The following is a 14665-nucleotide window of genomic DNA, read 5'->3' as shown; positions in this document are numbered from 1 at the left end:
GTAAAATAAAATATTTCCCCATCAAAATAGGAAAAAATATCCCACCCTAGAGTCTTCTTGGTATAAAAATACTGATGCTAATCACCTGTCTGATGGAGAAAGCTGCCCCTAAATCTTCTCAGTAGTCTGTCCATCACGTAGACTTTTCAGTCATGCCTGATGGGTTGATTATACACTGACTTCTCTATAGAGATCTTTTAAAAAAACTCGTATCCAGAATCTCAATTCCTGTTTCATGACTCTCCACAGGGAAATCTTTCCTGCTCTTTGTTATCGCCCTCTTCCACCTAATTTCTTAACTCTAAACTACTGATTATATCAGAGGATGGGTGCCATGTTCCCTCTTCTTTTTTTTTTTTTTTAAACATCTTTTATAAAATTTTTAAAGGCTACACTCCATTTACAGTTACTACAAAATATTGGCTATAGTCCCCATATTGTACAATACATTGTTGAGCTTATCTTATACTCAACAGTTTGTACCTCCTGAGAGAGTTAATTCTCAGATAGGTTGATAAGGAGTCCCTGGCTCTCAAGGAGGAGAAAAGGACAAGTTTTTTTTTTCTACATTCCTTCATCTTAGTCACATAAGACATTATTTTCTTTCAGCCCAGAGCTAATTATTACACAACAAGACAACTCATCTTGATCAAGGGTATGTTTTTCCTTAAGCTCTGTACTAATGATTATATAACAACAATGTATCTTGCTCGAGGACATGTTTCTTTTTCTTAAGGAGAACCTTCTGTCTAATCCTGTTATCTTATGTGGGAGTGGGTCTGGTAAGACCTTTCTATTGTAGAAACCAATTGTAAAAGTATATAAGGCCTTGATAAAACTATTGAGTGGGGCAGTCTCTACCCCCTTCTGATATCTATGTCAGAAGCTTTCCTTATCCCTTTTTCACTGTAGTAAAACTCTGCTACACAAAAGCTCTGAGTGATCAAGCCTTGTCTCTGGCCCCAGATCTAAATTCTTTCTTCCAGAGGTCACAAATCTGACACCATTCATCATAAACTATCACTCCTCCTTCCCCACCCCATATAGCCTCCCACCTGTAACCACTAGTTTGTTTTCTGTATCTGTGGGTCTGCTTCTTTTGTGTTATATTTACTAGTTTGTTGCATTTCTTATATTCCATGTATAAGTGATGTTATACAGTATTTGTCTTTCTCTGACTTATTTCACTTAGCATAATGGCCCTCCAAGTCCATCTATGTTGCTGCAAATGGCAAAATTTCGTTCTTTTTGATGGATGATTAGTATTCCATTGTGTGTGTGTGTGTATATATATATATATATATATATATGTGTGTGTGTGTGTGTGTGTGTGTGTATATATATATAATCATTTTTATCCATTCATCTTTGAGGGACACTTAGGTTGTTCCCATATAATGGCAATTATACTTTGTTTGCTCCTCTTGATTTCAAAATTTCCCTAAGTCTTAAACTACTTCCTACATCTCAGATGCTTTTGTAGTAGAACAAAGGCCTCCCACATAGACCCTCTAATCCCAGAGTCTTTGATTTTCTCTAGGGTCTTGTTTACTTATTTATTCCATATCTTGTATATTTAGTCTTTGTTTTTTTCTCTACTAATTCTTTCTTGGCAGACCAAATACATTTGAAAACCAGGCAGCCTACCTAATCAAGACAGGGATACAGAGCTAAAGTCAGAGTTCCTGTACAAGGCCACAGAGTGGACACCAGGTTAGGGCAGTGAGTTTGAACAGAGGGAAGGAGAAAGTAGTGTTGAGTTGAAGGTCACTGGTCAGGGGACTTGGGGATCTAATCACAGGGCGGAAGCCGTTAAGGGTGGTAAGCCCACTCAAGCAGAAACAGGTGAGAGTGAAATTATTGTAATAGAAAATGAAGACTTGCTGCCCAACATGATATATATGTGTAAAGGAGGAAGGATAAAAACAGTCCTGAAATTCTGATGGTAGGTGATTAGAAAAATGGGACCGCCGATTTCAGGAGTAGAGTCTGGAGGGGAAGCAGATTTTGTGAGTGAAGCACAGCTGAGGAGACAACTTCATGCTTTTGAATTTGACCTACTGCATTCGTCCAGGCCATGTGGCTCCTTAGGTCAGAGCAGATCTGGGAAGCAAAGCTGTGAGGTACAGAGGCAAGGGTCATACAGAAATCAGGGAGTGTGCATGTTAGTCGCTCAGTCATGTCCAACTCTTTGCGACCCCATGGACTGTAGTCTGCCAGGCTACTCTGTCCATGGAATTCTCCAGGCAAGAATACTGGAGTGGGTAGCCATTTCCTTCTCCAAGTGAGCTTCCTGACCACAGAATCGAACCCAGGTCTACATTGCAGGCAAGTTCTTTATCATCTGAACTACCAGGGAAGTCTAGGGACTGAGTTAAAACAACTTGGGTTCAGACAGAACAAAGACCTCAGCATTTCACAGTGTCATTTGTAAGCTTTTAATTCTTACTTTTTATTGATTTAAAGTGTTAGTCACTTGGCCAAATCCAACTCTTTGCAACTCCATGGACTATAGCCCGCCAAGCTCCTCTGTCCAGGAATTCTCCAGGCAAGAATACTGAAGCGGGTAGCCATTCCCTTCTCCAGGGGATCTTCCTGTCCCAGGGATCGAACCTGGGTCACTTGCATTGCAGGCAGATCCTTTACCGTCTGAGCCACCATAGAAGCCCCTTATTGACTTTTAACCTAATACACTTCTCCTTGTCTATATTTAAAAAATTAGCAAATTGGGTGTACCTGAATAATTGCGTGGAAGAAACAAATGCCGAATATTATTTGTCTCCATTTTCTTCCAAGTATATTTTCTTCAAAAAATGAAGGCATCATTTCGGTAAATGCACGTCTGATATTTGCACGTAAACCTTTTGGAGGCTCATTGGTTACCTGTATTTAGAGACACATGGCAGAGAGTGTAGCTGTACATTTTTGCATTTTTTCCAAATAACACATATAGAAGCCAGCGAGGGGATGCAAGTAACTGATGCCTGGGAGGCATTCCTGCCCTGTTCCTGCCAGCTCTATATCTCTTTCAGCCTTGGCCTCTGGAGAATAGGGGGTCTTCAGGCCTACAGTGGGTGGGTGAACCACCTCCACAAGAACCTCGGACCTTTCCATTTGGTGTCCATTTTTCTAACCAAAGGCCAGAAAGGATGCTCAGGCCTTCTGCACTGGATTTTCTGTTTATCTCAATATCCACCATCACTCCACACTTTGCCTTGATGGCACGGGACACCAGGGAAGAGACAACCCTGGTTCCTGAGTGATCATTCATATGCAGAAGTGTGTGTTAGTTGCTTAGTCATGTCTGACTCTTTGTGACCACATGGACTGTAGCCCACCAGGCTCCTCTGTCCATGGGATTCTCCAGGCAAGAATACTGGAGGGGCTTGCCATTTCCTTCTCCAGATTCATGCAGAGGCTTCCCATATATGGAAACTTCGATCCCTAGTCGGGAAACTAAGACCCCGAATGCTGTGCAGCTTGGCCAAAAAAAAAAAAAAAAGATGCCTTCTAGGACTTGCCTTAGGGTCTCCAGCCCTCAGCTTGAAGGTCTATTTTCCTTAGTAAGTCTCTCTATCCAAGCTTTCTGAATTACGTGAAAGATGATCGAGGCGAGGTTTCAGTCCATCAGCCCTACTGCCTCTGGGCTTTCCTGTCTCCCACATGCTGAAACATTTTCTTAACTCTGGGAAGGGTTCTATTCTCACCTCTCTGAGTCCTAGACATTTTCTTGAAGAGCGGAAGCAGGGAGGTGTTGCATGACTGGCAGAAGGGCACACAGGAAGGGCAATGGCCTGGGAAATTGTTTCCCTACTCCCTCTCCGGTGAATGGACACTGACTCCCACCCTCCCACCTTGGCTGACCGAACCCTGACACAACCCTGCCCAGGCCCAGTGGGCTCCCAGGATCCACTCGGGGAGCACCCTGAGGCCAATCATGTCACAGAGTTCAACCATGAACATATGTTACCTTGACCGAATTTTGAAGGACTGTCACAGGAAATGTATTACTAGGCATGGAACTTAAAAAAAGTCGAAATGTGTCCTTGATAACAACATCTGCTTAAAACAAAGACAAAAAAGAAAATGCTTAATTCAGTAATATTTTTCTATAAGAAATAATTATTATAGGATAGAAAAAGATAAGCTCTGTTTAAGGACTAGTTTATCTTTTTAAAATATTTGATGTTGTAAAATGTTCTAAAATGGAGGTGAGGGGACTCCTTCTAGAAGCTCTTCACCCAGGTGAGTCTGGCAGTCTGGATGTTGGCACAGTTGAGTAAAGAAATTAAGAACTTGTTCTTTTCTTTTTTTAAAAAAATATTAATTATTTTGACTGCACTGGGTCTTCATTGCTGTGCTTGGGCTTTCTCTAGTAGCAGCGAGTAGGGGCTACTCTCTGGTTGTGGTGTTCAGGCTCTAAAGTTCAAGGGCTTCAATAGTTGTGGTGCACAGGTCCAGCTGCCCTGAGGTATGTGGAATCTTCCCGGACCAGGGATCGAACTTGTGTCCCCTGCATTGGCAGGCAGACTCTTAACCACTGGACCACCAGGGAAGTCCAGGAATGTTAATTTTCAATGCTTGATAGAAATGTTAAGGGTCATTCCTCTGAAATTGGTAATTTTTCAAACGGAAAAAAAGGACAGTTACTGTCTTTATGCTTGTGAAGTTGTTTTAGTTTTTGTTTGTCATTCAACTTAGGGAAAATTGCATGAAAATGGTCAGAAAGCCTTATGGAGAATAAAGGAATGTGTTCCTTCTGCAGAAAAGAAGCAAAGGAAACTCAGTGAGCAGGGAAATGGAGAGACCTCACAGGTAGCATCAAGAAGTCAATATGCTTCCTTTCTGAGTTGTGCACAGAGAACCTAAGAAAGAACAAGCTGCATTCCAGTTTCAAAAGGCCAGAGCAGAACTGGGAAAACCACTGTTCCTGTCACAGGAAGACACAAGCATCATCCAAGGAGGCCTTTCTTGGCATTGGTCTCTAGGCAAAAGTGATGGTGTTCCTCTGGTATGCTCCTTAGGGGGAGCCCCCAGGCAGTAGCTGTTCTGTTTACTTGGAATGCTCTTCCTTTAGACTCCCTGACTTTTCTCAAGTGTTGGTCAAATGCCAACTTCTCAAAGAGGTCTACCCAGACCACCCCATTTAAAACTGCTCTTCACCCTTCCTCCTTACTCCCATTCCACCCCGACCTTCCTGTTCCTCCTTACTTTACTTTTAATTTTTCTGAAAGCACCGACCACATTCTATCATACCATATACATTACTTATTTGTTATGTGGTTTGTCTGTCTCCACTCGCTAGCACGTAAGCTTGAGGAGGGCAGATGACTGTGGTTGCTTTGTTCACCAACATGCCCTAAGTAGCTAGGACAGTGTGTGGTACACAGTAGGTTCTCAAATATTTATTAAATGAATGGCTGCAGATTAATGTTGTATTTATGCTTCTTGGTTTAGTAATCTAAACTAATGAGCTACATTAAATAGCCAAGATTAAGTTAGTTCTAGTATTGTTCTAGTAAAGTTAGTCCACTTTTTGTTGGACCAAAAAGTTCAAGGGAAGAACCCAAACAAACTTTTTGACCAACCCAATGCAATTCTAGAGCAACATTAAAGTTGTTTCTGTGGTAAAAAGTTTTTCAGTAATCATGTGTGGATATGAGAGTTGGACCATAAAGAAAGCTGAGCACTGAAGAATTGATGCTTTTGAACTGTGGTGTTGGAGAAGAGTCTTGAGAGTCCCTTGGACTGCAATGACATCAAACCAGTCAATCGAAAGGAAATCACTCTTGAATATTCATTGGAAGGACTGATACTAAAGCTGAAGCTCCAATACTTTGACCACCTGATGTGAAGAACTGACCATTAGAAAAGACCCTGATACTGGGAAAGATTGAAGGCAGGAGGGGAAGGGGACAACAGAGGATGAGATGGTTGGATGGCATCACCGACTTGAAAGACATGATTTGAGCAAGCTCTGGGAGTTGGTGATGGACAGGGAAGCTTGGCGTGCTGTAGTCCATGGGGTCGCAAAGAGTTGGACACTACTGAGCGACTGAATTGACTGACTAATTAGCATAGAAGTCAGATATCATAAAATCTTTAGGGCTAATGATTTCCAAACACTCCCCCCTCCGCCCCCCAAACAAAAAAACTGAAGAGTGAAAAAGGCCAGGCTTAGAGAAGCATATTAAAAATCCTTTTTTCCTCTCATGACTGCAAAAGCATCAAGGATCTTAACATTTACAGACATCATAGAAGTTTAGAACTGGAATAGAATAGAAAACATCTTAGTATGGGACTTGTAGCAGTGGGGCTGTGTAGTCACTTTATTTCTGAGGAAGCAGAGGCCCAGAGACGAGGTGTGATATATATAGTCAGGCAGTGGTGGGGGCCAAACTCTACTCAGGTCTTAGAATTTCAAGACCAGAGGCTTTCCCCCCTCTTTCTTTCTCTCTTTTTTCTTTCCTTCACTTTTGCTTTTCAACTTCTTACCTGAATGTAATTTTTAAAAATATTTATTTATTTATTTGACTGCTCCTGGTCTTAGTTGTGGCATGTGGGATCTAGTTCCCTGACCAGGGATCTAACCTGGGCCCCCTATATTGGGAGCATGGAGTCTCAGCCACTGGACCACCAGGGAAGTCCCTCCCTGAATGTATTTTATTTTATACTGGTTCAAGTTAAACATTAGAACCCAAATGGTTATGTTAGTAAGCAGTTGTAACAAGGACCAGAAGAGGATTTCTCTGTCCACTTAAGCACTTAAACTTCATCAACAACTTCTCTGGCTTCCGTGGCCCATCCAGCCTCCTTGTAGGTCTGGGAAGGTCATTGTGAAGGTGAATGACTGGTCCTTATTCAGAGGCTCCCATAGTACCTCTGCAGCAAACTGCTTTTTAGATGCCTTCTCTAGTATTTTTTCTTAATCATAATCCTAATCAGGATAAGGAATCTGATGATTCAAGTAGTAAACAACTTATCATTTTTCTTTACTTATTTAAATAGAAGTAAGTCACAGACCCCACAAGAAGCATCTCTTGTTTGTATTGCGAAGAGTGGAAAGAGTGGAGATTCTGGATGGCAGATGCTACAGACTCTGTCCTTGATGCAAGCAGTGTGTAGAAGGCAGGGCACGGGGCAATCAGGGAGTGAGGGATCTTTGGGGAAGGCTGCTAAGCCCTGTTGGTGGTTTGGTGACCAGTGCAGACTAGCTGCTCTGTAAAGGAGAAGGTCTTCATCTTAACAGGCAACGATAAGGAAAGTCATCTGCATAGTTCTCACCTTTCTAGAAAGCCCTCTGTCAGGACACAAAAGAGGATACCAGAGAAAAGGCCCTGGATATCCCAGGCGGACAGTTCTCTTCCACGACCTCCTGGGACAGTGAGGAAGTGTGTCCCACCCAGCTTATTATTATTATTACCTATCATACAGTTCCTAAGGTTTCAACTATTTTTATACCACTGAATAAAAACGAGTCAATTCCAATTCCACTTCTCTCTTTGCAGTCCATTATACTTCCTTGAGTGGGAAAGAAGGCAGTGGTAGTATAGTTAGTGGTGGCAATTATGACTTAGATGTTGGGCACACCCATGGGGGTGTGTGTGTCTGTGAGACACTTGTGAAAGTTAATTGTCATGTGGGTTATAGAGGATACAAAGTAGTAAAACACCACCATGAGAATTGGTGTTAACTTGAACTCTGTTCCTGAACTTCTCTCATTCTGTAGTGAAAAATAGGATTTTCTTCTTTTGTCCTAAGTCCATTTTCTATTTCTTTTTTTATTAATATCATGCCTAGATGTTATTTATTTTGAATTCAAATGGTCTCCCATAGAAGGTAACATGAAACAAAAATGACCCAGTTCATTGTACCCTCAGCTTGGAGTCTGAACATTTTTATTTGAATCTGGGTCGTGTAACCTAACTAAACCCCTCTAGATCTCAAATTTTTCCTTTTAATATAGGGTTAACAATGCCAATAGTAATTATTATAAGGATTGGACTCAACAAGAAAGGCCACATAAAAATTATACTAGTATATAAATGCTATATGCTTAACATACTTGAATCTGTGAAGGTTTTAATTAGCTCCTCCATTGCCAACATCCAAGAAACAGCAAGGTGGCAGTTTTGCAGAAACACCCAGTTTCCCGATTTCATTGCATCTTTGATCATTCTTTCAGCAATAGGTCCTTGTCCTTGTCCCAGTGAAATTGACTGCACCCTGAATTCAAAAACAACAGTGAAATGCCGTTTCATATTACTTATAAGTAATGCAACTATTAAGAAATGTAAATATGGTAGGCTTCTAGAATATGCATACATTTCAAATTCTCATTCTGATAGATGTAAAAATATTTTTTCCTATTTTTTTTCTACTATAACACACGAAAGTGCATAAGACAAATATAGTTCTGTGTGTACAAATATACAAATAAAAGTGCATAGAGGAAATAAACATCTGTGCTTGAGAAGAGAACTTTCCTAACACCCCAGAGACATCTCTCCTATCTCCTTTCTATTCCAATCATCTTCCCTTCCTCCATCCCAAAGGTACCCTTTGTCCTGACTTCTAATGCTATAGGTCAGTTTTTAAAAAGCTTTTGAAAACCCAAAGTCTAACATACATACAGAAGTACACAAATCATTAGTGTTTAGCTTGGTGAATTCTCTCAAAGAGAATGTACACAAGAACCACCACCCAGGGCAAAAAAAGAGAACATTACTAGTACCCTGTCAATTAGTATCCTCCCTTTGTCTCAAAGGCAACAGTTACTTTGAATTCTAACACCATAGATTAATTTTGCTTGTTTTTGAATTTATATAAATGGAATCATAAAGTGTATATTTATATTTGGTCTATTTCAATCAACATTATTTCTTCAGATTAATTCATATTACTGTGCATCTTTCACTTTCATTGCTGTATAACATTCTACTGTATGCTTATATCACAGTTTATTCATCCATTCTGCTCTTGCTGGACATTTGAGTTACTTCTGGTTCTTGGTTATTACAATGCTGCAATAGCCATTCTCACAGATGTCTCTTGGCATACATGTTTACTCCATTTTGTTGTGTATATTCCTAGGAATGGAACTGCTGTTTGACAGAGTATGTGTATGCTTAATTTTTTTATAATATCAAATTGTTTTTCAGAGTGATGCCATCATTCCACACTTGCACCAGCAATGGGTGAGAGTACTTATTTTTCCATAACTTTGCTAACACCTGATAGATATATAATGGTATCTCATTGAGGTTTTAAATTATTTCCCATTTTCATAGGTTTATTTATTGGGCATTTGGATATTTGCTTTTATATTCTTCTCTCCCCTTTTTTCCTACTGGTTCACCTGTCTTTTTTTTTTTTTTATTGATTTCTAAGAGTTCTTTACATTGGATATAAACTCTCTGTTATTATTATTTTTTTTATTGTCTTCATAGTTTTGCCTTTTCCAGAATGTCATATACTTGGAACAATCCAGTATATATAGCCTTTTCAGATTGGCCTCTTTCACTTGGTAATATGCATTTAAAGTTCTTGCATGTCTTTTCATGGCTTGATAGGCTCATTTCTTTCTAGCACTGAATAGTATCCATTGTGGGCTTCCTGGGTAGCTCAGCTGGTAAAGAATACACCTGCAATGTAGGAGACCCTGGTTCAAATCCTGGGTCAGAAAGTTCGCCCGGAGAAGGGATAGGCTACCCACTCTTGTATTCTTGGGCTTCCCTGGTGGCTAAGATGGTAAAAGAATCCACCTGCAATGCAGGAGACTTGGGTTCAATCCCTAGGTTGGGATGAGCCCCTGGAGGAGGGCATGGCAAGCCACTCCAGTATTCTTGCTTGGAGAATCCCCATGGACAGAGGAGCCTGGCGGGCTACAGTCCGTGAGGTAGCAGAGAGTCAGACCTGACTGAGCGACTAAGCACAGAAACCACAGCACAGTATCCATTCTATGGACACACCACAGTTTATTCATCCATTCATCTGCTGAAGGACATCTGGGTTGCTTCTGAGTTTTGGCAATTATGAATAAAGCTGCTATGCATTTAATGTAGGCTCTAGTATAACGTAGGTTCTTGGGTGAACATAAGTTCTTAACTCCTTTGGGTAAATGCCAGATGGCTGATCATATGAAACACTAAACTGTCTTCCAAAGTGACTGTACCATTTTGTATTCTCACCAACAATGAATGAGAATTTCTGTTGCTAGTATGCATTAATGCAATCTATTTTAAGTCCAGTAACCTTGCTAAATCCACTAAAAATTAAGATACATTTTATCAGAATAGAAGAATGTCCTATTTCTATTTTTCTTTTTTTAAGACATGATTTTCAGATTCTTGGTTTATTAGGACATTTCCCACCATGAATTAATGCTGAATTTTAACGGATGCTTTTTCTGCTTATGTTGAATTAATAGTTTTCTTCTTTAAGGGTATTTTGCCATTACTCTTTCAATGTGGTGAATTAAATTAATTTTCAGTATTTTAATGCTTACATTACTGAAATAAACCCAGAATTCTGGGAAGGTTTTTAATAATGAATTCAATAAAAAATTATTGAACTATTTATATATTCTGATTATTCTATTAGTTTTAAAAAGTGTGCTTTTGGAGGAATTTTCCTGTTTATCAACATTTTCAAATTCATTGGCAGAGTTTTCTTTTTAAATAATATGCTTTTGTGATTATTTTAATGTCTGCAGGTCTGTAGTGATATTCTCTTACTCATTCATGATATAGGTTTTTTGAATTTCTCTGTTTCTTTCTCTCTGTATCAGCAGTTTCAACAGAGATTTATATTTTATTAAATTTTTCAAAAAAGCAACTTCTGTTCTTTTAGATCTTGTCTATTGAATGTATGTTTTCTGTCACTAGTTTCTGCTCTTAGCTTATTATTTTTTCCTTCTACTAGAGTTTAACAACTAAGTTTTCAGTTCAGTTCAGTCGCTCAGTCGTGTCCGACTCTTTGTGACCCCATGAATCGCAGCATGTCAGGCCTCCCTGTCCATCACCAGCTCCCGGAGTTTACTCAAACTCATGCCCATCGAGTTGGTGATGCCATCCAGCCATCTCATCCTCTGTCGTCCCCTTCTCCTCCTGCCCCCAATCCCTCCCAGGATCAGGGTCTTTTCCAATGAGTCAACTCTTCGCATGAGATGGCCAAAGTACTGGAGTTTCAGCTTCAGCATCAGTCCTTCCAATGAACACCCAGGATTGATCTCCTTTAGGATGGACTGGATGGATCTCCTTGAAGTCCAAAGGGACTCTCAAGAGTCTTCTCCAATACCACAGTTCAAAAGCATCAATTTTTCGGCACTCAGCTTTCCTTACAGTCCAACTCTCACATCCATACATGACCACTGGAAAAACCATAGCCTTGACCAGACCGACCTTTGCTGGCAAAGTAATGTCTCTGCTTTTTAATATGCTGTCTAGGTTGGTCATAACTTTCCTTCCAAGGAGTAAGCGTCTTTTCTTTTTTTTTTTTTTGAGTAAGCGTCTTTTAATTTCCTGGCTGCAGTCACCATCTGAAGTGATTTTGGAGCCCCCCCCCCCCCAAAATAAAAGTCTAACACTGTTTTCACTGTCTCCCCATCTATTTGCCATGAAGTGATGGGACCAGATGCCATGATCTTAGTTTTCTGAATGTTGAGCTTTAAGCCAACTTTTTCACTCTCCTCTTTCACTTTCATCAAGAGGCTTTTTAGTTCCTCTTCACTCTCTGCCATAAGGGTGGTGTCATCTGCATATCTGAACTTATTGATATTTCTCCCAGCAATCTTGATTCCAGCTTGTGCTTCCTCTAGCCCATCGTTTCTCATGATGTACTCTGCATATAAGTTAAATAAGCAGGGTGACAAAATACAGCCTTGATGTACTCCTTTTCCTATTTGGAACCAGTCTGTTGTTCCATGTCCAGTTCTAACTGTTGCTTCCTGACCTGCATACAGGTTTCTCAAGAGGCAGGTGAGGTGGTCTGGTATTCCCATCTCTTTCAGAATTTTCTACAGTTTATTGTAATCCACACAGTCGAAGGCTTTGGCATCATCAATAAAGCAGAAATAGATGTTTTTCTGGAACTCTCTTGCTTTTTCAAGGATCCAGCGGATGTTGGAAATTTGATCTCTGGTTCCTCTGCCTTTTCTAAAACCAGCTTGAACATCTGGAAGTTCACGGTTCACGTATTGCTGAAGCCTGGCTTGGAGAATTTTGAGCATTACTTTACTAGCGTGTGAGATGAGTGCAATTGTGTGGTCGTTTGAGCATTCTTTGGGATTGCCTTTCTTAGGGAATGGAATGAAAACTCACCTTTTCCTGTGGCCACTGCTGAGTTTTCCAAATTTACTGGCATATTGAGTGCATCACTTTCACAGCATCATCTTTCAGGATTTGAAATAGCTCAACTGGAATTCCATCACATCCACTAGCTTTGTTCATAGTGATGCTTTCTAAGGCCCACTTGACTTCACATTCCAGGATGTCTGGCTCTAGGTGAGTGAACACACCATCATGATTATCTGGGTCATGAAGATCTTTTTTGTACAGTTCTTCTGTGTATTCTTGCCACCTCTTCTTAATATCTTCTGCTTCTGTTAGGTCCATACCATTTCTGTCCTTTATTGAGACCATCTTTTTGCATGAAATGTTCCCTTGGTATCTTTAATTTTCTTGAAGAGATCTCTAGTCTTTCCCATTCTGTTGTTTTCCTCTATTTCTTTGCATTGATTGCTGAGGAAGCCTTTCTTATCTCTCCTGGCTATTCTTTGGAACTCTGCATCCAAATGGGAATATCTTTTCTTTTCTCCTTTGCTTTTCACTTCTCTTCTTTTCACAGCTATTTGTAAGGCCTCCTCAGACAACCATTTTGCCTTTTTGCATTTCTTTTCCATGGGGATGGTCTTGATCCTTGTCTCCTGTACAATGTCACGAACCTCTATCCATAGTTCATCAGGCTCTCTGTCTATCAGATCTAGTCCCTTAAATCTATTTCTCACTTCCACTGTGTAGTCATAAGGGATTTGATTTAGGTCATACCTGAATGGTCTAGTGGTTTTCCCTACTTTCTTCAGTTTAAGTCTGAATTTGGCAATAAGGAGTTCATGATCTGAGCCATAGTCAGCTCCCGGTCTTGTTTTTGCTGACTGTATAGAGCTTCTCCATCTTTGGCTGCAAAGAATATAATCACTCTGATTTCGGTGTTTACCATCTGGTGATGTCCATGTGTAGAGTCTTCTCTTGTGTTGTTGGAAGAGGGTGTTTGCTATGACCAGTGCGTTCTCTTGGCAAAACTCTATTAGCCTTTGCCCTGCTTCATTCCATACTCCAAGGCCAAATATCAGCCTGAGTTCTTAGTCTGACATTTCTGGAACCAGAAGTCATTACATATATATAAATTTACATTAAGTGTCTTATTACTAAACCCTCCTGGTTTTTGATAGGTTATATTGTTTTTGTCATTGTCCATTTATTGGAAAATTTCCAGTATGATTTCCCTTTAACAAACAAGCTGTTCAGAAGAACATTGTTTTGCTTTCCAAGTATTAAAAAAATTAACTTTTAAGATTTCTAAGACTTATTGTGGTCAGGGAATAAGTTTTATTCTTTTTGAAATACCTATCTCTTAGAAAATCATTAATTTTATAAATGCTGCATATGTATTTGAAGATCTTGCATTTGTTTTATTTGTTGAGTATAAAGATTAAGGCTCTTCATTTCACTATTAATTTCATCAGCCAAGTATTTTACCTTCATAACACCTTTATAACAAAACATTGTCACCTTTATAACAAAAGTTATAAAGTTAATACAAGTATCTATGTACCCATACCCAGCTTCAGAAGTAAAACATTATCCATATGATCTGAGCTTGCCCCTCCCTGTTCACTTTTTTTATTACCTAAACTTCACCTTCTACAAAGTCACTGCTCTCCTGAACTTGGTATAACTTTTGTATTTTTCTTGATACAATTATTGCAAAAATGTGAATTCATAAGCAGTATATAATATATATCTGTTTAATAATTTTATATTATTTATCAAACTTCTCCAATATTGTATAATTTTTGTGCATCCTAATTTAGTTTGTGTGACCCATCCATATTAATAAACATAGTCCTAATTTATTTATTTTCATGGCTATAGTTATTATATTCAATCTTATGAATATGCCACAATTTATATAGTTTTTTAAGATGGACATTTTGGTTGTTTCCAGGTTTTTGTTGTTGCTATTATAAACATGTTTCTACAAATGTTCCTGAATATGGCTCTTTGCCCAGTGACTGACTTTGAATATGCAAATTCAGTAGTGAATTGTTGGGATATGGGGAATGCTCTCTGCAACTCTGATATACTGCTAATTTCTCTTCAAAATGATTTTAACTAATTTTTCACTCCCACTTGCAATATGAATATTTCTATAGCTCCCTATCTTTGGCATGGTTTTGCTAATTTGATGAGTGTGAAATATCTTCTTAATGGTTTTAACTTATTGTTTCCTAATTACTAGTGAGGTTGGACTGGGTCACACAGTGCCCAGACATTAAGTCAAACATCATTCTGAATGAGTCTGTGGGGATGTTTCTGGGTGAGATTAATATTTGAATTAGCAGACTGAGTAAAGCAGATTTTCCTCCTTAATGTAGATGGGCCCA

The 14665-nt window shown here is 39.4% G+C and overlaps 1 protein-coding gene across 1 annotated transcript in view; it reads right to left on the bottom strand.

The window, feature by feature from the left end:
- DNAH6 (dynein axonemal heavy chain 6) overlaps positions 1 to 14665 on the bottom strand; it is a 270144-nt gene that overhangs the window by 37998 nt on the left and 217481 nt on the right. Inside the window, exons 64-66 of the mRNA XM_061155236.1 lie at positions 8066 to 8226; positions 3971 to 4059; positions 2737 to 2883 (exon numbers count right to left, since the gene is read on the bottom strand). Coding sequence (XP_061011219.1) covers positions 2737 to 2883; positions 3971 to 4059; positions 8066 to 8226 — 397 coding nt within the window. The remainder of the gene's footprint in view (positions 1 to 2736; positions 2884 to 3970; positions 4060 to 8065; positions 8227 to 14665) is intronic.

This window comes from Dama dama, chromosome 11 (assembly GCF_033118175.1).
Source record: "Dama dama isolate Ldn47 chromosome 11, ASM3311817v1, whole genome shotgun sequence".
Classification (NCBI taxonomy): Eukaryota; Metazoa; Chordata; class Mammalia; order Artiodactyla; family Cervidae; genus Dama; species Dama dama.
The sequence above is the reverse complement of the archived record's forward strand: the minus strand, read 5'-3'. Positions and strand labels throughout refer to the sequence as shown.